This window comes from Coturnix japonica, chromosome 5 (genome assembly GCF_054131305.1).
Source record: "Coturnix japonica strain WE chromosome 5, WE-NBRP24, whole genome shotgun sequence".
Taxonomy (NCBI): domain Eukaryota; kingdom Metazoa; phylum Chordata; class Aves; order Galliformes; family Phasianidae; genus Coturnix; species Coturnix japonica.
The window spans coordinates 12,891,147-12,915,299 of NC_140667.1; the positions used below are offsets into that span (position 1 = coordinate 12,891,147).

The 24,153-nt window shown below is 42.5% G+C and overlaps 1 protein-coding gene and 2 long non-coding RNA genes across 3 annotated transcripts in view; all 3 read right to left on the reverse strand.

Annotated features, from left to right (window-relative positions):
• LOC107314540 (uncharacterized) overlaps nt 1–2,421 on the reverse strand; it is a 195,346-nt gene extending 192,925 nt beyond the window's left edge. The window contains exon 1 of the long non-coding RNA XR_014947034.1: nt 2,285–2,421. This is a non-coding gene — a long non-coding RNA (uncharacterized LOC107314540). The remainder of the gene's footprint in view (nt 1–2,284) is intronic.
• Nucleotides 2,422–10,442: 8,021 nt separating this feature from the next.
• On the reverse strand, nt 10,443–12,753 carry LOC146760682 (uncharacterized). The gene is made up of 3 exons (XR_014947037.1): nt 12,638–12,753; nt 10,945–11,061; nt 10,443–10,657 (listed from the first exon to the last, which is right to left on the reverse strand). It is a non-coding gene; the product is annotated as an uncharacterized LOC146760682 (long non-coding RNA).
• Nucleotides 12,754–12,856: 103 nt separating this feature from the next.
• Nucleotides 12,857–23,451, reverse strand: MRPL23 (mitochondrial ribosomal protein L23). The gene is made up of 5 exons (XM_015863843.2): nt 23,404–23,451; nt 23,190–23,312; nt 22,927–23,009; nt 20,987–21,060; nt 12,857–13,202 (listed from the first exon to the last, which is right to left on the reverse strand). The coding sequence occupies exons 1-5, from the start codon at nt 23,427–23,429 to the stop codon at nt 13,041–13,043; spliced, it is 468 nt and encodes a 155-aa protein (XP_015719329.1). The 5' UTR covers nt 23,430–23,451; the 3' UTR covers nt 12,857–13,040.
• Between the last annotated feature and the right edge of the window lie 702 nt (nt 23,452–24,153).

A 24,153-nucleotide genomic window follows, 5' to 3' on the forward strand; every position in this document is an offset into this window, starting at 1 on the left:
ATTTGAACTTTACCGCTTGCTTTCAGAATAAATCCAGCAACTCGCTAATCAAAACTTATTTATCCAAAGTTAGCAAAAAGCTACAACAGAATATTGCATAGAAGCAGGTTGCAGCTTGCCTTATAGAAAAGTCAGCATTTCTCCTTAACAACAAGAACTTTAAATAACCCGGTCACATAAGACAGGAGGCCATGTAGCTGCTGCTACTTAAAATTACCCTTTATTTTAGAAGCTAAACAAATCTAATCTACGTGCAGACTCAGCAATGGCCATGGGCATTTGCTCTGCCTGATATACAGGCACCAGCCTGTGTTGTAGGTGTGCTCTTAGAGACATTCTGCTGCATGAGCTACTGCCACACTTTTTGAACTTCACTCGCAGGAAGTCTTAGACATTTATACCTCCAATAGACAATTTTCTCAGTTATTATTTCAAGTAGAATGAATAATATCTGGCCAGCTCACTGCTCAACCAAGGGAACCAAGAAAAGCAATGTGGGTGAGTCAGCAGCGAGGGCTATTGCTCATAAGTGAATGCTGAGCTTACACCCCAGACCAGTGTAATGCATGTGTGGAGGCCTGTCTCCCTCTGCCATGTGCATAGTGGGCTGCTTATTACTAAAAAGCCCTTTCTGCTTGCCAAGAACTAACCTTCAGGGTGACATAAGGCTTTCTTTTAGTGTGAAGGACAGGGTGACGCTTCACAGTTTGGGAGGAGGTGGGGATACAGAGGGACCATCACTCACAGAGCATCTCTGGGGTGTTTTACTCACCTTTCTGCTCTCTCCCTAATTCCTTGCACCAAGCAGAAAGGATGAAGTGATGAGTGAGTGATCTGTGCAAATCTAAACCTCCCCAGCCCTCTGCTGTTCTCCTTAAAAAGAAGGGGCAGAACAACCCAAGCAGAGGCCCTTGTCTCTCCCCACCCAATGGACTCACAACAGGGAGACATCCCAGCCTCCAAGCCGTGCTGGGACCAATGTTGTACTTGAAGGAGTGCAGAGCCAGTTACTCAGGCTCACTTCCCAGCACAGCTGTCAGGTGTGCCGATACAGCTCTTCACTACATCTGCTCCATCACACACAGAGCTTCACTGAAGGCAGAACTAGACCATTAAAAAGTGATAATTCAGGAAATAAACTATTTAAAATGGTCCACACCTCTCCCACTCTGCTATTCTACTTTCTCCACCCTGCTCCCATGGTAATAAATCCATCTGTAATTTCCCTTTCACTGATACTTCTGACATCTGACGCAAGGATCTTGTCACCCAAGAAGATTCCTGCATGAGTGCCTCTATCTGAGGTAAGAACACCCATATCTATTGCAAACCATAAAGCCCCCTCAATAAAAAAGCTTTTCCAGTTCTCAGAAAGATAATGTACTTGAAGTAACTGGAAAGACCTTGACCTGGATGCAACAGCCCAGTGGTACTGCTCAGGCTGGGATCAGAGAGAGGCAGAGGCAGCGCTCCAAGAGGACTGTGTTGTAAGCCAAGATACACACTGAGACTTGGGACCTGTTTTAATTATTGTTTCATTTCTTTCACTGCTCAGGAACATGTAACAAGCTGAAATGTGCGTTATGCCTGTAAACATTTACTTTCTTTCGGTCTTGTGCAATGCTATGTCTCATTCTCTTGGATGGTGCCTGGAATGCAGGAATAGCCATAACACATTGGCTGAGCAACCACTGACTTAGCTGTCCGTCTCCGACAGTGACCAGGACAAGCTGCTTCAAAGGAAGTTGCTTGAAACCCCACACCGGGCAGTTGTGGATTAGGTTGCCTCTGAGGGAAGTTTCTTCTCCCTGCCACACAATTTCTGCTTGACTCACACCCTAAAAATCAGGAAAGTCTGCCTATCCACCCTCCAATTTGTTTTCCACGCCAATTCATGCAGGCAGAATGCCTCTTACTCACACGTTTGCCAGGATGAAAAATTCCTCTTGGTGGCAGGCTGCATGGGGTTGCACAGGTTAAATGTGTTCTGCACCAAGTACCACATACCTTGCACAGTCAGACACAAGGGGCTGCAGCTGCCGCAAGTCTGATTGCACACAGACACAGAAATGTGAGTCAGACCCAGCGGGCTCTGAGGTCTCTTTGCCAGGCCAGATCACAGATGCACTCTGGCCCTTTGTACCCACAGCCTGCAAGTACATGGCGCCTGGGGATCCTGCCCCTCTCGCTTACCAGAACAGTTGTTTTTAAACAGCGCAGGAGAATGGGCATGCACACCATCAGTGACTTATGATCTTCTCCAGGCCTTCGGCAGAGAAATTACCTCGCAATTTGGCAAACCTCAGCAGATGCACAAGAGGCCAGCTGGGGTGAAGAGTCCATGGGTCCGGGAGCGCGGGGGCCTCCTCATCCCTCCGGCAAGGCCGCCTGCCTCGTGTTGAAAAGGAAGGGAACCTTTGCCCCTTCTTCTCAGTCCGCAGGAGCATCTGTAGGACTGAAACCAATCAAAGCCAGCTGTGTAAAATGAAGGGAGGGCGGGGAAACACTGATTATTATGACTAGGAAAAACACTATTAAAAAAAAATCAAGAAAAGAGAAAAACTGATCCCATATGGGAGGCAAATGAAATACAAATGCAAAACAGACCATTACGCAGTGTCTGTTGTAAGGCTGCTGCAACGGGGGCTGCGATGTGTCGAGATGCCGTGCCGCTGAGACCTCCAAAGATGCCCCTTCTGCTCTGCCGTGTGGTTAATGATTGGACCATGCAGGGCTGCGACCAGCACCAGGGCTGTTGATCGGCAGCCCTTGCAGACTGACCAAGAAGCTGTTTGACTCCTTCACAGGCACACATGGAGAATAACCTCAGGTCTGCCAGACCTCATCATTCCCACCAGCCTTCTTCTGCCTCAGCTGATTATTCCAGGCAATTTCTCTGCTGGCTTCTCACTCCTCTTGAGATGAGTTATTGCCCTCCTCCACTCCCACTGGGTCGCCCACACAGTTGCCCTTTTGTCATTCCGCTTCTCACTCTGCACTTCCCCTTCTTCATCAGATCATCTCCATCACCCGCTCCATCTGCCCACCCAACATGTGCCCCAAGCTGTTCCTGAGCTACAGCCAAACCCCTACAGCCAGGCTCCCTGGGACAGTCTTCAGCAACAAGGAGGCTTCACGGGTGCAGGCATCAAGCACAGTCCAAGCTCATCCCTTTTCTACACTCCCCAGGAGCAAGTGAAATTCTCATCCTCTGCCAGCCATATTCCCAGACTCACTCACAATATTCCTGGATCAACAGGGCTGAAAGCCAGCTCTCTTTTTCTTCTCATTCCTCAGCTGTTTCTTCCACTGCTCTCGAGGCACAAGGACAGCCTGAGCAATGGGTGCTCGCTTTGTTGATGGTGCTGGTGATCATTCATCCACAGAAAGAAAAACTGGAGGATAGCAACACGACTTCTCATGTCTGTGGGCTGTGCTCCCAAGAGAAATAAGACACACCAGATCTTAAGGGACAGATGGTTAAAGGGTGGCTCACTCTGCCCTGCTCTTGTGATTCTGTCAAAGACTCACAGTCTTTAGTAGAGCGCTTTTTGTTTTTAAGAGGCTCCTGCTCGTATATCTCTCAATGTTTATTTAAAAGACAAGTAAAGTATTTTCTCACTTACAATGCAGAGAAAATAGTCAAAAATCTTGACCTCAGAATTCAGTCCACAGAAAGAGAATGGAAACCCTTAAATAAATTCCAAAGAAAAGCCTCCCTTTACATTTTTGGAGTCCAATTCAGCTATAGTAAGATCCCTATATCTGCTGAGCCAGAAGATTCTTCAGCCATTCAGATGTATTGCTCTACAGACATTCCCACATCTGGCTTCTTCATCTACTCTGTGCCAGGGCCTGAGCAGCTTGTACCTGCTTTTTGAGTACCTTCAAAGCACTTATCTTTGGTGTGTGGGTTTGGGGAAGAAGCAGGAAGAGAGAGAGAGCACTTATGACATTACAATTCTCAGTACTAGAGTGTTCCACAACATGCCCAGAGCCACAGCCAAATGCATTAGACCACAGCACTCCCAGATCCTACTCAAGAGTCTTCATAATTCCTCTTTTAAGGCCAAGAAAAACAGAGCAAGCAGAAAACAAATAACAGTGAGCAAGCAGGAGTATTTGTCCCTTACTACAATGGCCTTAAGCAATCAGAGAGGTAGGGCTGATGAACCTTTAATTACTTGTGCAATAAGGACCTCTGTTTCCAGCATTCCTTGGCAGGCAGGAAGTGGCTGGAGCAGTCAGGGACCTGTTATGTTCTCCTCTTCCCAGGACTGAAATCAATACAAAGGCCCCCTAACCCAGCTGGTCGTAAGTTTCCAGATACATTCTGCACAGAGGTTGTTTATAGTTATTAAAAACAGTGAAAAGAAAATGCAATAAAAATAAACAGCTCTTTTATTGAGGAGCTGTTACTGAACGGCATGTCTCCACAGCTAAGGTGTTCAAAGCTCCCACACTACTTCTTCCTGACAGTTCAAAGAGATAAAAAACATATAAATAAAAGCAAACTAGAAAGCCAGACTTCCACCTCAGTATACTGATATTTTGTGTAGTGCAACATCCCCAACAATACAGGGGACACTTCTCACTGTGGACTCCTAAATGGTAGCCAGACAGCAGCGCTGTTGGGGAAGTGACCGTCCTTGAATAATTTCTACAACACAAAGCCAAGGCAGAAGAAGAGATTAAGGAACTGATCCAAACTCCGCTGAGTAGTCTTTACAAGGGAAGCTGACTCTCCTGATTCACAAGCCACAGAAATGACCTTTCCTTTCAGGGAAGGGTGTTCACAACTGGCAGCTGAAGAATGCAGAAGGTGTTACACCTTCTCACATGGTCTAACACACAGCTAGGCATACTCTAGGTGAGCCAGCTGCCAAACTTGCCATCCTTCTCAAGCTCTGTCTTGGCTGGGATTCTCAAACATGACAGAAGCTGATCCAGAGGTCAGAAAAAGAAACCGTGTAAGAGACAGCTCACCGGCTATTTTTATTTTTATTTCCCAAGGAAATCAGTCTTTTCCTATCCCCACTTCCATACGCTGGAGTCAGCTTATGCCTTGACAGATGTGACACATGTCACACTGATGACTTCCCATAACTCTTGTTCTTTTAATATTACCATTAGCTCTTTGATATCTTGGTTATCCACAGAAACAGCCAGAGTGTGTCTGCATGCAGCAGTTCTTGGCCTTGACATTTTGTGGTAAAGAATTGCACAACACTAAACAACTCAATGTTGAGTGAAAATAATTCTGTAACAGTTTCTATCTTGCCCTCTCTTTTGTTTCTTTGACAGTCCCTACTCACAAACATGGTGAAGTGAGATATTTCTTGATAGTCCATCTCTAATCACATTCCCTCTCATTCTCCCCTCTTCTAGAATGAAAACTTATGGGCTTGCCAATCACTTTTCACAATTAAGTCTTATTTTGCTTCTTCAACCACAGTCACAGCTGGCTCTTCAACACCCCTTCCATTTGGACACAGAATAGCACACTACGTGGTGTCCCAAGGATCCTTTACAACACAGAAATATGTTCCAGGACATCAGGCAATTTTCTTATGGGTTAAAACAAGAAACAGACAAAAGAATCACAGACTGTCAACTCAAAAAAGCAGGCAAAATCCTTCTTCCAGTCAGCATTTTATCCTCTCTGCTGTGCACCAAGGATGTAGAGAAGAACAGACCGGTGCTAGAAAAAAGGTGCTTCAAAAGCAAGACTGAAGTTACGGGCAGACCCATCTGTTTCTGATATTTTATAAGCCAGAAGAGGGCAAGAAAACTACAAATGGCAGAACACAGTATTACTCTCAAGTCTGTTCCATTTGAATTATCCATCATTTTCATCAGGAATTCCTGCACATTGCAGTAAGCTGTCCACTTCATCAGCTCTCAGTGCTCAGAACCAACAATACACGCAATAGAAGCATCCCAGGGGACATTTTCATTTGTCAACCTAAGGACATTCAACCCCTTTGCACAGCAAAGTTTTTTCCTTATTGTCCTTTTCATGTTATTCCCATTGTAAGTCACAAGGAAGGGTGACTAGACAAAACTGAGATGCCATCTCCTGTTGAGATGCCAGCTGAAAGGAAGCTAACAGAGCAATGCAGGCCTGCATTTCCTTTCTTCCAGGTGGAACACAATCTATTAAGCCCAGCTGCAGAAACTGAGGCATTCAGAAGTTGACTGAATCATGAAATGCACAGCTCTGGAGAAGTCCCCTTTAAAGCACTACACTGCTAGACCAAAGGGCTGAGTCGAGCTTATCTGTGGGAGGTTGTTAATGGCACTGCTGAATTCACCTCAGTTTTCAGGGCCAAATTTATTCAGAAGGGTTAACAGGAAGGTGATAAGACTGAGTTTGAAAGCAACCAGCCAGTAAAGACCCCACGGTCAGATGGGATGAATGTTTCACACTGCAGAACAGACAGAAGATATTCAGAGCCTTAATTTCTGGTCAAAGAGTTTCTCAAACCCCCTCGCACAACCTTGCAGAGATTTACCCAATGGGCCCTTAATAGTGAGACCCACCTTTGAAGCCATGTCACAGTTATACCTGCAGAACCAACAGCAATACCAGGCCCTATGTGGACAGGGCAGAAAAGTAAATGAAACAACCCACAGACTCCTTCAGTTATGTTTCATAAGGCCTGGAAAGTTCCTCCCCTTCTCCTCCCCTAGCCCCTTCCATAAAAGCTTTGCATGCAGAGCAGCGTCTCTTGGGTCCCTCATTCTCTTGAGCAAAGTAAACAGACCTCCCGTGCAGCAACAAATGAACAACAAACAAACAGAGGGAGAAGAAAGAAGAAAAAAAGAAAAAAAGAAAAAAAGAAAAAAAGAAAAAAAAAACCCACTGCCAATGTGGAGATTTTTTCAGTATGCTATTTTTTTTTCCCCAAAAATAATAATAATAATAAAAAAATAGAAAATAAGAAAAAAATTAAATGTACAAGCTATGCCCCAAGGGTGACCCTGCACAAAGCTTTCTGGCAGCTCCAATGTCCTCCAGTCCCCCGCACAACACCGCAGCCACCTCGCCTTTCCCCACGCTCTCCCCCTGATGCACGCGCACACATACAGAGCCCAAAGAATCCTGGCACCCAGACGGCTGTTTCTTTTTCAAGCATGCCAAAACAAGCTAAGCTCCTAAATCCCTTTTAGAATCTGGCCCTGTGTGGAAATCTGTTTGCCTCCATCCCGTGTTTATTTTCTTTTGTTTTCAGGTTTGTTAGCCCAAGGGCAAATGTTGTTTCTAGCACCAGTTTTGGTTGTTGCTTTTTTTTTTTTTTTTGGTATTTATCTTTCAATCAAGTGTTCCTCCTTGCAGGGATAAACAGGATGTTTAGAGACTCTGGGTATGATGACCAGTCTTTGACAGCTGTTGTGACACACCACACACTGGGTTTGCCATGTATGCAAGCATTGGCACAGCTCGTTTGCAGCAGTCTCTGAGGAGAGGGGCTGTTTGACCTAGGAGGCCCTTCACAGGCTCTGCATTTTCAGCACAGGCTCACTGAAAATGCATCATGTGATCCAGAACAACTCCTTGGCCTTTCCCTCCCTTAATAAGGTTCTCACTTGCCCACTCCACAGTCATTCTGTTTCCAGAATACTCATTTCCTTTGCTTTGCTGCACCTTTGCTTGCTATGCTAAAGTATGCTCTGCCTCACAGGAATTTCTTTTTTCAAGGTACGTACAAATGGACAACAGTCAAAATGCTTTTAAACCACACTGATTCAACAGAGGGAGCTTCCCCAGCCTTTTTTTAGACAAGGACCTCTTCCAAGCCTTGAATCACTGACACTGGTCTGACTCTTAATCCCAAAACCTTGGAAAAATGAAGCACTGATGGCATTATGTAAGGCCCAGATCCCAAGGAAGACCTATGTACCCAGAATACTACGTGTGGCCTCAAGATCCTTTCTGAAGTACCGGCTACCACAGAATAAAATGCAATGCCTAATTCAGTACTGCACAAAGCCCCCAAAGTTGTAATCACTTTCCATTCATTACACTTGCTAACAGCTGAAGGCAAGAAAGCTTAAGAGACTGATAATTAGTTACTTTTTGAAACTAAAACGATTAGTTTTGTAGCAGACCCTAAGCCATAGAGTACTCTCCTGAGTTCTACAGCTGGGTGTGCCCTCAACAGCAGCACACACTTTGATAAGCCGTACTATATACAAAGAGCTAAATTCTGTCTAAACAGCCATAAGTCACTCTAAAAGAAATGGCTGAGCTAGGATGTCATCTCGGCTATTCTAAAGCCTTTCCCATTTAAAGAAAATAATATTTATAAGAATTACCTCTCTTCTCCACAAACACATGCATCTTAAACAGTAATGCCCATTTTTCCCTATTACAACCGCTTTAAGAAATGCACAGCTGAGATGACAACATGATGCTTGGACCCAACTAATTTTAAGGAAATTTAACTAGTCCTGCAATGCTTGTCAAGTTCAAGCCTTGAAACCCACGTCAGGTAACATTAAACCTCAAGTTTCTAGCTTATACACAGAAAACGCAGCATGGAATTTATGGTCTGTGCTATTCAGGAGGTCAAAACATATTATGATATATACTCCTTTTTAGCCATGGCACCAAGAAGTACTGGCACATAAGCCAAGGCTCGTGTCTGGAAAGCCGTTCTCAAAGAAGTGTTTTAAACTGGACTCCGAGCAGACCTTGAACTCTAATTCAGGCAAAAGCAGCACTGTCAGTAGAAGAGCCTGATGGCTTCCAGCCCTCCTAACATAGTGCTTGTTTTGTACACCTTGCCCTGATTCACACAGTAAGCAGGCATGCCCTACCCAACCCTTAGCTCTCTCTTCAAGCCAATGAACAGGCAACTGCTGAAGAAGCAAGTCTGTCCTAGAATGTGAAAATTCAATACCTTTCCAGATTTTTTCTTTCATATAATTGAGATAACCTGAACAGATCAGGCGTTCTCTAGTTACGAACACTTTCTCACAGCAAGACAACTTTAGATCAAGCAAGCGTAATTCTCCCATTGTTTCATCCATTCAAATATTTAGCAACAATGGGACAACAATGGATCAGACTGTTGAATTTTCCTCTTTTGGCAGATGTGTAATTAGGGAGTCCCAGTATGGAAACAAGACATCTGAAGCTCTGGATTACCCATTCCCAGTCTTATTTAATGTCTCCATGAAAGTGAGCCATTTACCCTCCCTGCTACTTGACTTTCCACTGTACAGAACTATTTGCTATGGAATATTTGCTAGATACACCATGAAACTCTATTTGCTTCATTTCTAGAGTTTATTTTACTTAGCCTTTTCTCTTAACCATTAGGTAGCCGAACAGAGAGGGAATGATGCACAAAGACTGGCCACTGGTCTGCAGGATGTAGTTCATATTTGACACATGGTGGCTTATACACAGAAAATAGAACTCTGAGACTAACCACTTACCAGTTGAGCTGTACTACATGCCTTCCTAGTTCAACCTCTTGAAGAGAAATATTTGCATTCTCAGAGGTTACGTAGTAAGGCTCAGGTGACAAATGGGTTAGAACAGACAGATGTTTTCTCACCTGCCACCTGTGCACATCCACGCTTCTTTTTACATAGTACCCAACTGAGCAGGAGCTACAGTGCCAAACTCATTTCAAAGCTATAATGTCAAAGAAGCCACTTCACAAAGCCACCGTCCCTGTAATTCATTTCGGTTTGATGTAAAAAAAATAAATAAATATAAGTAAACAAAAGCAATTGTGTGTTCCCTCTGAAGCGTTAACGGCATGGTTGCAACAACTCTCATCATAGCTGGGTGCCTTTCTCCACCAGAGTGGCCTACGCAGGCAACTGCGCATCTGCTGATTGTTCCAGCACGTTGCTCTCTTTGGGGGGCTGTGCACGTACAAAGTGGAAACGTCTCCCCTGCACGTCAGAGAAGCCAGCAGCTGCAGAGCTGTGCACGCCAAGTGTGGGATGTGGCTTCTCCTGCACTAAAGCGAACATCAGCCTCAACCAAGTTTACGTTGGTCCTTGGAGAAGTTACTCACGTGTACATCTGAACTCTTGGCCACAGGTATGGTGACAGACATTGCCAAGGACAGCTTGACACCACTGAAAGCAGGGCTACATGTGACCTCATAGGATTTGCTGATCCCTTGCATCACCCAGAACATCAGGATGTGCTGGAATGAGCACGATTTAATCAACACAACTACATAATTCTGAGACCTCACTGTCTTTGCTTCATCACTTATCTGCTATGTTTCTCTGTTTATGGCACAAACTCTGACTTCATATACAAGTGTTATCTCCATTATCTTCTAACCTCTCTGTACAGTGTGAGGGACAGTACTTGTGAAACACTATGTATATAAAGATCTAGCACATCCTCTGAAACACTAGTCAATAAGGGACTAGGAAGGACTTGTGATCTTCATAATCACACTTCCTTGGGAAATCTGAGCACCAAAGCAAAGGGTGCTTATTTTATTTTTTTTAATCTTACCTTAATTTCACAGGTACACTGTTATAGAGATAGCTGGTAACATATGTTCTTTCTCTTAACTTGCTTGAGTATCTGACATAATTTGGTTGTAGTAACTCCATATAGATATGGGTGTACTGATCTCTCTTTCTTCCCTTCTGTGTCACTCCAGTCAGAAACCTGTTTTGAACATGAGCTAAAAATTAATCACCCAAAGAGAAATCAGATTAGTAAAGCACGGTAGACCTGCCCTGTAACTTTTGATACTCTCTCAGCCTAGAGCATATTTGGTACTGCAAATAAACTCCTCTCAGCCTGGGTTCTCAATGGCAGTACAGAAGCTCGTGACCCCAACCTCTCCTGAGGACCAGAACACAGAAGGCAGAGAGCCTGGTGTCTAATATCTCCATTTGCTGTTACACCTAACACATCAAATACACCCTCACTTATCCAGAACTACCACATACCTGTCTGTTCGCTTGTTCAAGTCTCACCAACCACCTAGGAAGTTATATGGCAGCACTAGATGAATTCTTGTTATTTCACTGTCACCTTGGTAAAGATGGAGTTACCTAAAGCGGAAGCTAACAGAAAGGAAAGCAATGAAAAAAAACATCAAATTCTCTAACACCATAGAGTAGGAGCAAAGACTCAGACCCACTACTGATCAACTTCTAACTGAGGTGGAAGTTTGAAAACTAGCCCATTAATTTAAACCAAAAAAAAGAAAGAAAGGAAGAAAGTAAGAGGGGCTGGGGGGAAAGCTAGGAAAACTGTTCACAGCAGAAGAGAGACCCTTTTACCTACACAAATTCAATCCTCATACTTTAAAACTGCAGGCCAGCCCCTGATTTAACCTGGAGTTTTACGTGTCAGTACAAAACTCTTGAAGTGTTGGCTTTGCAGATATGCCAAACACAAAAACATTTTTCAGTGAACTCAGTATTTTTCCACATCTACTATTGTAACTCTCCTGGAAAGCTAGGAGTAGCAAATCCTCCTTTATCTCCCTCCTCTCAGAGCACAACTCTCTATTTAAGCACCAGCTAACTCACACAGATCATCACGCACAATCCCCCTTGGACGCTAGGTAAAGATGGGGGTGGGAGAAACACTGAAGTTGTAAGCAACAAACTGCAGGAGACAGACTGTTGTGCAGAGAGGATGTAGTAGGGGAAAAGAGGCAACTAATGAACAGAAGGGGGTGCATAAAATCTTATTTGGATCGTCTCTCTGGGGAACAGCTGTTTCCTTATAAACATCTTGCTAGCTGTCCAAACAAGAAGTTCAGACAAGAAACAATAATGGAGAGCACCCGAGTAGATGTGTTCAAGGAAAGGGCTCATTCACAATCCTGTCAATTGCTCCAAGTGGCAGAATTCAGAAGCTGAGGAAACATGAGCCACACATTTAACCCTGCACATGCTAGCATTATAACTAACAGCCTGCAGAAACACATCCTTCCTTCCATCCATGATAAAGTCCTCCCTAGATCTCTTTTTAACCCTGCTGTTCCTGACGCACCAGCAGAATGCGTTACTTGACAAAGGGAAAGAGAAATTATCTTCATCAAAGCAAGGAGAAACAGCTGCAGAGCCAAGAAATGAAAAAACCTAAACGTGGCAGCCTTGAAGGACTAAAAAGTTCTACCACTGCCCTGGCACCAGCAACTTGGAAGTAAAGGGAGGTGCACCACAAAAATAAAAAGAGTCTTTTCACTAGTTCAGAGCACAAAACAGTCTACACTTGCAGAATCTTTTTTATGCCAATACAACTGTGTCTACACAGGACCTTTGCCAGCACTGCAAGGTAGCTGTGGGCAGGGGAAGGAATATTAGCACAACTGTGCCCTTAAATGTTCCTGGGGCAGACTAATCACAGAAGGCAACTACCTGCATTGCACAACAGCCAGCAGAGACTGTGCATTACCTTTGCCCATTTCTTGAGGCTTTTGTGGATCTCACACACACATAGATACAAGTCTATCTAAAAGACCCTATGTCCAAAATACCTCATAGCCATTAAGGAAGGAGTGAAATCAGACCATGCACACATCTCCAGGAAAGAGGGTAGCTTTGGAAGGAAGGCAATACATGGGACAGCAAAACACAGTAATTAACAATAAGGGAAATGCATGCCCTGAGCCTGCAGTCTAATTACCTACAAATTTTTGTCCAACCCTCAGCTGTCCTGTCGTGACTTTTATACATTCTATCCAGTGCAAAACACATTTATCCTGGGAAACAAAATGCCTCCTACTTCTATTCAAATGACCTGTGGAAGGAAGAAGAAAGTAAGTACAATGACACCCTCGCGATCAGAAACAAGAAGCAATTTCACATTGCAGAAAGTTCCGAGGAAAGATCTGATGCAGTCAGATTTATTTTACCTTTTTATTTCTTTAGGGCCATTTTGTTGCAGTTGAGCAGAAACAGCCAGGAATAAAACAAAAAACCACTAGCAAGCACTGCTCAGGAATAAACCCTCAGTCATTCTGAGAAGAGTGCAAGTTCTACTGATTAAAATCCCTCTGGGCCTAAAGAAAGGCAGCTGGCTTCTTGCATCAAAGTCCAAACCAATCAGGGACTCCGCCTCGTCTAGGGTCACCCTTCTGGCTTTGCTGCTCTTTCTCCATGAACTTCTTCCTGAAGTCATCAAAAGCCTCAGTGTCTGAGTCTTCTTTCTCTGGAAATAGGTTGGGAAACTGAAAGGTTTTCCCTTGACCCTAAAAGAGAAAACAAATAGTCAAAAAGGCATTCCAGCCTTTCTGCAACACGTACGACACAAATAATTACAATGAAAGACCACCCTGAAATTCCTGTTGGTGCAAAATGGTACCTCTTAACATCTCTTTCCAGTGCTCTCCCTCCCCTGAGATACACACATATCCCTCCCTATCAAAAACTAGCTTTCTGCTTCTCCTTCTTTGTGCGGAAATTAAGATACTGGCAATTTTCTTCATGGAATGAATGGTCAGGAGACAGACACCTCTTCAAAGACATTGAGCGAGCTCAGATACGTTGCGGGAGTCATACAGTAAAAGCAAGATTAGCAAAATAAGCAGTTTTGTTAAAGTCACACACCAACAGGGAAATACATGGCAGAGCAAGCATTCATTTCGTTAATACTCGGGATACGAGTGGTGGTTATAGTTGTTTAAATCTCGCCTGGGATCAGAAAGAACAGATCTAGCAGCTGTTATTGTAGGGTGTAATGTGGGAACCCAGAATAACAGATATCAGAGGTCTCTTATCAACTGGAAAAAAGTCTACAGTGTAAAATAATTACAGTGGGAACAATCTGTCTAATCCATCACTGATGAGATTAAAGTGATTACATTTGCATCAGTCATTCTGCCTAAAAGACAAGTCATTTTAGTGTAACATCATCATCAGATCTATGTTTCCCACTTGGAAAATAAACATTTGCTTGGTCTCTGGTTTTTATCTAACAGCAGGAAACCATTATTCTGTGGAAATGTTCTATCCCATTAACATTATCTGCTTGCTTTTTAGTGGTGTTTGCACTAAGCACAACTTCATTAAACTTAACAATATCAGTCCTTCCATTCCTTCGCATTCCATATGGGACTTTGCATAATGAAGCTCATAACTGATAGCTCATAATTCATAACTCTAAAATTGTTCTCTAAAACGCTTGCAAATCTTATCACACATTAACTTGATTGGCAGAATACTACACAGAAATCTCAACAATAGCATTTAATTGCCTTGGATGAAAACAGTTTTTTCAGATCATCTACCCTTTACATTTGAATAATAAACGTAACCGAATCCGAAGCACAATTAAGAAGCAGCTCCACAAAGGAGATGAAATGAGCCTTCCACAACACAGCTATCTATATTACATTCTGGGATCAGAAATACGACATAATTAAATTAAAAATAAAAACCAACAAAAAACAACCTGCCACTGTGTCCCTGACCCTGCTGAATGTGTGTTATGTTCCATTTAGCCATACACACTCAACAGGGTCATTTACAGGTGTGAAAGAATTTAAACCTCAAGCATACGTTTTGGAAAGAAAAACCATGACTTATCCCAGTTGAACTTATCCAGACTAGAATCTAGGAAATATCAACTCATATGCAGCAATGCTCCAGTTGTTTTCGTAGTGCATACTTCTTGGGGGTTTCCTAAGAGCCTGACCATACTACAAAAACAACAAGGGAGCTGCTGTGTACATTGCTCCTTCCTAGATTCTAGCCTGGATAAGATCAACTGGAACAAATCATGGTTTTCCTTTCCACAACGTACACTCGGGAGTTTCAGCTCTTTTGTACCTTTCAATTACCAACAGGTATGCTTTTAATAGCTGTCCTACGACAACGGAAGCATAGTTCCATACGAGGTACAGAAATAGGTGTTATCAATGTCCTTAAACAAACCCAAAGCTGTAGCCTACTGAAATTCTTCCTGCAGTGGGATCAACAGCAAACACTCTTGAGGCCAAGGGCTGCCCAAGATGTGAGCAAGCCAAAGCATTTGGAAAATAATCTGTTTACATTATAAAAAATTACTGTGTTTTAAACTGTACTGAAAGCAGGTTGCTCAACCTCCCCGTACCTATAGAACAGATAAGGCTCTGATTCTAAGGTCTCTTCCATCCTGGAGAGGAAACCATTTTAGTTAAACACATTGGAAAACAATTCAGAATAACATGGCAGGCGTACCACCTACACTGAAAATGTGAGAACTGTTCATACTGGTAACACTGTAGTAAGGGGTTCTTGTTATGCAGCACTTCCATTCTGGTATGCTTCCAACACCAAAGCACTCCTCTTATTGGCAAATGAAGGAAAGCTGTCCTTAAAGCATACTAACAACGTCCATGGTAATTCACTAAGCATTGCAGAACAGTTATTATTTTTAAAGGAGGGAATCAAAAATTAAAAAAGATATGCAAAGAGGGTGTAGTGAAACCAGGCAAACCTTTCAGCTGTTTATCAAAGCCCTCACGGTTCCCATTTCAAAGCTGGTGAAAGTCAAATATTGAGCTGAAAAATGTCAATCTGTATCTGGAGTCTTTTAATAAATCAAAATGAGCACAGACAAGTTGGCTCTTTCCAGCTCTTGTCTTGTGAAGAAATTCTAATTTTGGCTGGCGGCCAGACACGATTCGAAACAGCCAAGACATTACACCCTGAGAACTGAAGGTTGATAAATCTTAAGTAACAATACTATGCAGTAATACTGCGCTGTAAGACTCTGCAGTGATGAAAGCTGTATGAAAAATAGCTGTAGTGCATGCTCAGTAGCTAGTTTTGAAAAGAAGCCTGTATCTTGGGTATTTCAAAACTGTAAAAATACCAAGAGGCATCAGCTTACAGAAAGTGTTGAGAGTCTATCCAGGCATATTTATATTTGGTGCATCTTCAACATGGTGCCAGAGGCCACCAATGTTTCAGCTCATACGCCACCTTCTCAAAACAATTCCCAGCAAAGAAATAGAGCGATCCTCATTCCTTTATGCAATCTTGCTTCAGATATATATTTTCCTTTGAAAAAGCTTTCCCTTGTATACAGCAGTCACCTGCCAGCCATATAGTAAATGAAATCCTAACCAAAATAAAGCAAACAACAGAATTTCTAATTACTTCATCAGAGCAAGGATTTATAAGGTTTCCAAACTGTCAGAACAAGAATTAGTGGCATATTCAAAGAGGACGCATAGTTCTGTGTTCTTACTCCCAAACCTTATCCTCGTTCAGCATTTTACCTTTTGGAAGCCATTTAACTGAGATCTTCCCCTTCAATGATTTACTGAAATTCATAATCTGACATGGACTCTAAAAAAGCTACGATTTGGTCTTCCTTTCTGTGCCAGCATTGTTACCTCAGTCAGAAGCACAGGGAAAGTGGGAGAAAGTGAGAACACCCTCCTATCTGACAGATGTGCTAAAAGAAAGCACTGTAAAAAAGACAGATACTGACCAAAACAAAAACAAAAAAAACCAGGCAATTTTGCTCAGCTAATTTAGTTTGTCTTGGAACTGGATGGTGAAAAAGTCGTTTTACAGGCACTGCAGCAATGTGAGGTGCTATCTTTGCAGTCCATCAGACAAGCTCTCGCTCCGCATCTCCTCATATGAGGCCTTAAAATGTTAAAGAATAAATAAAGCAATGAAGTCATAGAAGCATTACTAAAGTACCTAAGAAAATTAAGTCAATGTGCTGTTTTTACATGTTGGTATTCTCAGTGTAGGGTCTTTCCAGGGACCTCCCTTCTTCCAAGGAATTCTAAGGCTGTACACAACTAAGATGTGTGGTCCTGTGTTAAGATTAAAGAATTGGGACCCATTCAACTTTTCTGATGCACTACTCTAATCTTCATTTCAGCTTTACCCAAATGTAAAACCGATTTGTACACAGGGCCATTATTCATTCATTACATACTCATAATCATAACAAGATAATCTTGTTATCTTTCAAGATAACAAGTGACCGAAACACTGAAATATATTTTTAACTTACATTTCAAGTCTTAGTGGTTACAAAGGGTGAAAACACACCTTGCTCCCAGAGTCTGTAGCAGTTCCAACAGCAAGTGGTACAAATTGCCTCCATTCATTTTAATGGGAGGTTAAGTGACCATAATTAGGCCCATGAAGTCAAGTGTTAGCCTTTCCAACGCTGAGCCTCATGTCAGAAAATTGCTGGAAGGATTATCCAGCACAAACTCACTTGTACTTTTCTGACCTTTGAGTCCCTTCAGAAGTTTAGGAAAAGGAGGTCAGCAAAGATATTATTATGTAGGAATGACGCAGCAAACACTGCTCATGTAAACAACTGTGAAGTCTTCTAAAGCACTTACTACTGTCCTTCAGAATTAGCAGAAAAGTGATGTTTATAGTATCCTTAACTAAAAAATGCTGGACTCCCAACAGCACGGGACTCGGTCCAGCAGTAGCAGCAAATGTAGTTAAGTTTAATAATCCAGTGCATTTCAACAATTCTCCTACTATTGCATGTGGTAACATCTGAAATTAAAATGTATGGAAAAACAGCATGCAGAAACAGCTTCAAAACCCACACAGGAATGGTAGAGCAAACAGTGCATCCAAGTTTACTCTGAATTCATTCCATGTCACATCTGATGTGCAAATGGGTTAATTACTAAGAATGTACAGGACACTGTAGGCAAGGTCTAAGGAGAAAGCATTTGCAAAAATGTTCCCACCGGTGCCATCATTCATGTAGCTAAATAGGTGTTAGTCCTAACGTTGACAAGGTCAGACTCCTTTTTACAGCCATCTCCATTCGATTTCTCAAAACAGGTTTAATTAAAAATAGGTCTGGATTCCAGAGGCTTGTCTACAGTTGGGCTCCCACGGGTGCTAACACCTGCTGAGCTAAACAGTGAGAACAGTGAAGGAGGAGGAGGGAATGTTGTTTTTTTTTCATTTCCATGATGTTGATGTAACTGTAAAGCTTACCAGTGACTTCTTTTCTTTCTTGCAGTTCTTTTAAGTAACATTAGGATAGTTTTAATTTCATCAGACAAAAAGGCTGTTGCTTTAGTTACTTGGCATAGACATATAGATTTGATTTGAGTTAAAAAAAATAATAGAGTTAAAAAGTAGGATTTGATAGCAAAAGCAAAAATCTCTAACTTAAACCTTAATCACATTCCAGAAGGGGAAAAAAGGCAGGCTGAGTCTGGAATGGCAAGATATTGTTGATCCACAGCCTTCTATGATTTGAGTTATTTTTTTTGTGTGAAAATATTATGCTTGGACTGATCATGTATTTGTCCAGTTACAGCCTGAGAATAAAGTAAACAGCTCTGAATCTCCAAGAAATAGTATTTGGAAAAGAAAGGACAACAATTCTTACATGTGGAGCAGCTGGGGCACTATTGTGACACTTAAGGGTGTATCAACTACGACTTTCCACCTTTGAGACACTCGCAGTAAGTTAATGGATATGCACATTGTGCTGGAACACATAAGGTGATGTTTTATGAAGCGATCAAGCAAAAGCAGTCAAGAGAAATACGCTCCATTTCGTTCAGGTAAACCACACTAGAGCTGCTAGTGAATCTCACTGGGAAGTGCAATACTTCCACCTAGTGGGCAACACGGAGACTAACCCGAGACCTTCCAAAAACGCAGTTATTTTTCCAGTCATAAGCAGTTTAAACTTGAAACTGGATTTATGAGAGAAAACACAGCTGGTAAAAATGGTGGGAAAGCCCTGCTACTCTGACTCACTGCAGATGCAAAATAATTCTCATTAAAAAAGGATTTTACAGTGGTTACCAAGCTTTCCTAAATTAGGAGATACTAACAATGGACTGCATAGGGCCTGTTTTGGCCTGAATCAGACTGTGAATGAGAATGAAGGCAAACCCTTCCATTTCAGAAACAACGCTGGCTTTCTGGCCTCGCCCAACATTTAAAGCTGGTGTGAACACAAAACTGGGAGCTCTCTGTCTGAGACACAAGAAATAGTGATGAAAAGCAAAAAAAATGATGAAAAAAATCTAAAGATTAGTATCCACAGGCAACTATAATAGAAGGAAAAACAGCAAAGAGCCCAGGGATGAGGTGAAGGAAGAACATGCAGACATCTACTCAAAAGGTCGGTTTCCTCACCTAGGATGCCACACTACAAGAACTTAAAGGTGAACCCCTAACTCCATTCATGGCATACCTGAAAACACATCCTATAAAAACCTAGAATGATACTGTTGGATATCAAGGGCTACTTGCTCTTTCAGGAACCAGGAACACTCCTCAGCCACAGTACCACAGAGGTCTGCACAGTGCATTTTGCCAAGCAGACAGAATAGAGGCTAGAGAGCAATTCCTAGCACTATTGGTGTACAACTGCTTCCAGTACTACACCAGGTAATTCTCCATCGCATCGTGGTTACATATATGATGATGACAACTATTCTGATGTCAGAAATTTAACCTGAAATAAATTAACATGGAAAAAGTCCCAAATGAGTGGCTTTACATAGAAATACATTTTGCTTTCCATTCTTTCCCCCTGAATTTGCCTGTGGGTTACGGACTACCCCCATTCTCATCTGAACAAACACAGAAATAAGACTGTATTTAAATACAGTCAAGTAAAATTGGAGAACCGACTGAGGTTCACCAGAGATGCACATCTGCTTCAGTTTTGGGAAACAAGACTCCAAAAGCACAGCCATCACCACCAAGAGGCTGCGACAATAGAAAGTGCCTCCAATTACCTACTAAGGAACATCAACCAGAGAAAGTAACTCGTAAGACAAAATCACTCCTGACATTCAATTCCTCAGCTGTGTTCTTAATACATTAGTCATACCTAATCTCTTGCAGACGAAAACCTTGCACAGACAATAGCCTTCCCTCCAAGAGGGGGAATTTGTCCAACAAAACAGAGTCTTTCTTGAAAAAGGCATGTTTTCTTTGTCGTCAAAACACAAACCTTCATCCAGAGGAGGCTGCCTTCAACTCCAGCACAGTAAATGGCCTCATATAAACATAAAACCTACTTTCTATCAACGCTGCATTTCATGCTGTCCTTTTATACATACGGGCTGCCTACAACATAGAGTTCTCAATTTTCCTTCCACACTCCTTCCTAAAAGGGGCTTAAAGAAAAACTTCTAAGACCATGTAAAGACTGAACAATTAAAAAATAATTATTGTTATTTCCCATTGTCTGCACACCTTTCAATTCATCACAGGTCCATGCGAATTCTTACACAGTCTTTAAACTGTTAAAACCACACAATATTCCCCCACACCAACTCAGTGTCCCAGAACAGAGTAATACTGAGGTTGTGTAGCCAACAACAACTTTGAACATATGGTTTTACAACCATAAATAGCATTCCTTTAATGTAATTTTGGTACGTGAAAGGTTTTTCTTTCATGAGTGACATTTCTTTTTTCCTTGTAGCCAGGTAAGCCCAAGAGAATTCTGAACTATAATGCGCTCCTGTTACGAAAGAAACTCATAAGAACATGAAGCTCCTTTTCCACTGGGCAACCAACATACATTTTAGAACCCACTTTAGCCACAAAGCACACTTATTAGACATGACTAAAAGCTCCTCAGGGAACATGCCTTAGTCTTCTTTGACATCCAAAGAGCTTTAATAAAAAGTTCCCTATCCTTACAATATATTCTTTTACTTACTGGACATTCAGTAATCAACCACACAAGTCATGAACTTTCCAGAGTACAGGGTCAGTGTGAAACTCACTGGCAAAGCAGCACCATATGACATCAGACCATACCTTACATAGAAGCCTCAGACAAAAACGGGACTTGAAAACCAACATTCTGTTTGAATTTGTTTTTCAACTAAGTCATTTAGATCAGCAAATGTCTTTATACATTCTGGAACACATTAAAAAAAAACAAGTCTACATTAGAGGACTGGAAGAAATAGTCAGCCAACTGGACAATACACTAAGCATTACTTCCAGCTTGGCTGATAAACAGCTCCATCTTCTTTCCCTGCAAGCATCCATGTTAACTCACCAGCTGTACATAGGCAACCTTGTAATCTGGCTTCTTCACTCTCTGATTCCTATGGTTTCTCTTGTTGTTTGCACCTGCAAAAAAGAAGAGGCCCATCTATAACTACACAGGACTTCCAAGTACCCAAAAGCAAGAGGAGGCTGAAGGACAGGGGTGGGGGGGGGGGGTGCTTCACCAACCTTGATTTTTTGTTAAGATTCCTCTTACTCCTTCAATATCAACATACATATTACACTGCAATATTGCAATTACTAAAATGTACTGAAGCTGGTAAACACTGCTCACATATAAGCAGAGGAGAGACATCACCAGACTCAAACTGCTGACATGCCTTCATGGTCACAACACAAAGTTTGCAAAGCAGCAAAGTGAAAATTCTTCTGTTTACAAGGCCAGGAGAAACAAACTATCCTCCCAACATTAACAGCTTCAGCCAAATAATGAGGAAATAATCACTGAGCAGCTTCAGACTGGTCAATTTTTACTGCTCAGCTAATGAGAATGATGTATTGTCATACATATAAAAAAATTACGCTCCATATAAAGAAAACAAAACAACGAAACAAAACAAAGCACCTTCGCTTTATGCAGTTTGTGTTCAGAAGTTCATTTTACTCCCCGCACAGAAGAGGATTAAAGCTCCTGAATGATGAGACATCCTAAACCTTTCCTCTTATATCCCTCACTATATACATGTTAACACTTCCATAAGTTGTGAGGAACGAAACAAGGTCACAAGGACAAGCAAAAAGATTTTTCAGTGCTGTTTTTGGAGTGTTTCTGTACTGAGTGCTGTAATGGAGTGTTTTTGGTATAAGACTTTAGTTTTTAAATAGATGTATTGCAGATGATCTTTGTTTTCCTTTTATTCTTTTATGTGTTCTGAGTTTTACAACCTCCGCTTGATGCTTTATCTTTCATTCTCCATTTATTCACAATTACAGCTCTTTTTACCCTATGACTTTTTAAAAACTGCCCCTCCTCTTGAGATTAGAAACACATCACTCAATTCCTTTCCTAGTCAGTGAATGAAAAAGAAAAATCCAGCCTAGGATGTCCTGACCAACAAGTCATTGTCTATGTGATTAATGCACTGCCTGCTAAAAAAACCACACGACAGAGAAGTTGTATTCCTGACTTTGAGCAGCACACAAAACACATTCAGAGAAGCAATGGGGAAGGAAGTGTTCATATGTGAACGTGATTGTACATAATCCTAGCCTAGCTCAGATAGAGAAGAGCGCAACAAGTGTGAGTCTGGCATAACTAGGAATGGTTTTTGCTGTTTTTTCTTTCTATTTGTTTGGGGTTATTTGGGGTGAGAAGTGGAGTTGTTGTTTTGGTCACTTTGTTTGTGAGTGGTCACATGTGGGGAGGGGGGTTTGTGTGTGTGTGTGGTTTTTTGTTGTGGTTTTGTTTTTTTTTTTTGTAGCACTGGGTTCTTGTTTTTTCATTTTATTTTTTGTAGTGAAGGAACACAGTGAGTGGATGCATACAAGTCTACAGCAGGAACACAGTAACTACAAGGGGGAAAAAAAAATGGTAAAGATGTGTTTCTGATATTGTCTACTTGTCTAATTGAGGTTTTTTTTTCTCCTCTACACACTGTGGCCTTTGTCAGACCATAACAGCTCCTCTCTGTGCAAGTCAGGTGAACTCATAAAGCAGCTCCTTCTGAAGTGAGTGAGTGAAGTGATTTTCACAGGGAAATGCTACCAACGACAGAAGCATTTGGCACAGGTCAGAAAACAGTCAAGATGTGACTTTTTAAGGCTTTTTAAATTAAGGTTTTTAAAAGAAAAAGCTGATGTTGGAATCTAATCAAAGCATTCAAACACGAAGTGGTCCACATGAAGTGGCACGTACTTATTTTAAGGGACAAATAAAGAGATGAGCAAGGAAACTGTAACCACCCCTTTGAACTGCTCAACTGCGCTTACCGTACTGTATCCTCGTCCTCACAGCAGCTACCGGCACGTTATAGATTTTCTCAAGGTAATTCTTGATATCCACTTTTGTCATTCTAAGCAAGGAGACGGCATTGAGGGGGGGGGAAGAAAGAAGCAGAAGGATGAGTATTTAACAACAAGGAAAGAAAAAAAGGAGAAGTATAAATATTTAACTAAGCTCAAAACAGAGCCAGAGTAGATATAGGATATATATATAGGATATATCTATAGGATATAGGGCCGCCTGCACTCACTCCATAGAGACGCGGAACTGCACGGTGTCCTCGGGCTGCGGCACACCGGGCCGCACCGCCAGCATGAAGAAATTGGGCCGAAAAATCCGCAGCTGGGGACCTCCCAGCTGGAACAAGGGGTACCTGAGGGGAGAAGACGAGCTTGTAAGCAACCAAACGGCACCATTACACCGCTAACCCCATCCCCCCACCCCACATCGCCCAGTCTGCTCACACGAGTTTCTTGCTGGCCGCCGCCATGGCCGCCGCCCGGCCCGGATGTGCTAAGACCACAGAGCGGCTTCCTGCGGGGAGGCGGACACCGCTAGCGCCCCCTGTCGGCGCGGAGGCTGCTCCCTATAGGCACAGTGGGGCTCATTCACAAGCCCGGAGAGTGGAAGGGGAGACAGCGATGGTTGGGGGCCACCTCTTATGTAGGATGGTTAAGGTTAGAAAGGAATACTGAGATCACCTGGTGAGGCCTCATCTGGAATATTGTGTCCAGTTCTGGGCTCCCCAGTACAAAAAAGACAGGGATCTCTTGGAAAGAGTCCAGCGGAGGGACACGAAGATTGTGAAGGGCCTGGAGCATCTCCCCTATGAGGAGAGACTTAGGGAACTGGGTCTGTTTAGCCTTGAGAAAAGAAGGCTGAAAGGGGACTTGATCCAGGTTTATAAATACCTGAGGTGTGGGAGCCATAGTGGTGAGGCTGGTCTCTTTTCAGTAGTGCGTGGGGATAGGACTAGGGGTAATGGGATGAAAGTACAGCATAGGAAGTTCCGCACGAATGTGCGGAAGAACTTCTTTACGGTGAGGGTGACAGAGCACTGGAACAGGCTGCCCAGGGAGGTGGTGGAATCTCCTTCTCTGGAGATATTTAAGACCTGCCTGGACGCCTACCTGTGTGATGTGGTGTAGGGAGCCTGCTTTGGCAGGGGGGTTGGACTCGATGATCTCTAGAGGTCCCTTCCAACCCCTACAATT

Bases quoted from the DNA above. Each gene is read 5' to 3' on its own strand.
- MRPL23 (XM_015863843.2), bottom strand. From the start codon at position 23,429: ATGGCGGCGGCCAGCAAGAAACTCGT. The intron at 23,313-23,403 runs GTGAGCAGACTG...TTCTCCCCTCAG, and splicing joins GCGGCCAGCAAGAAACTCGT to GTACCCCTTGTTCCAGCTGG. The intron at 13,203-20,986 runs GTGAGTTAACAT...TTTCTCTTTTAG, and splicing joins AGGTTGCCTATGTACAGCTG to GGTCAAGGGAAAACCTTTCA.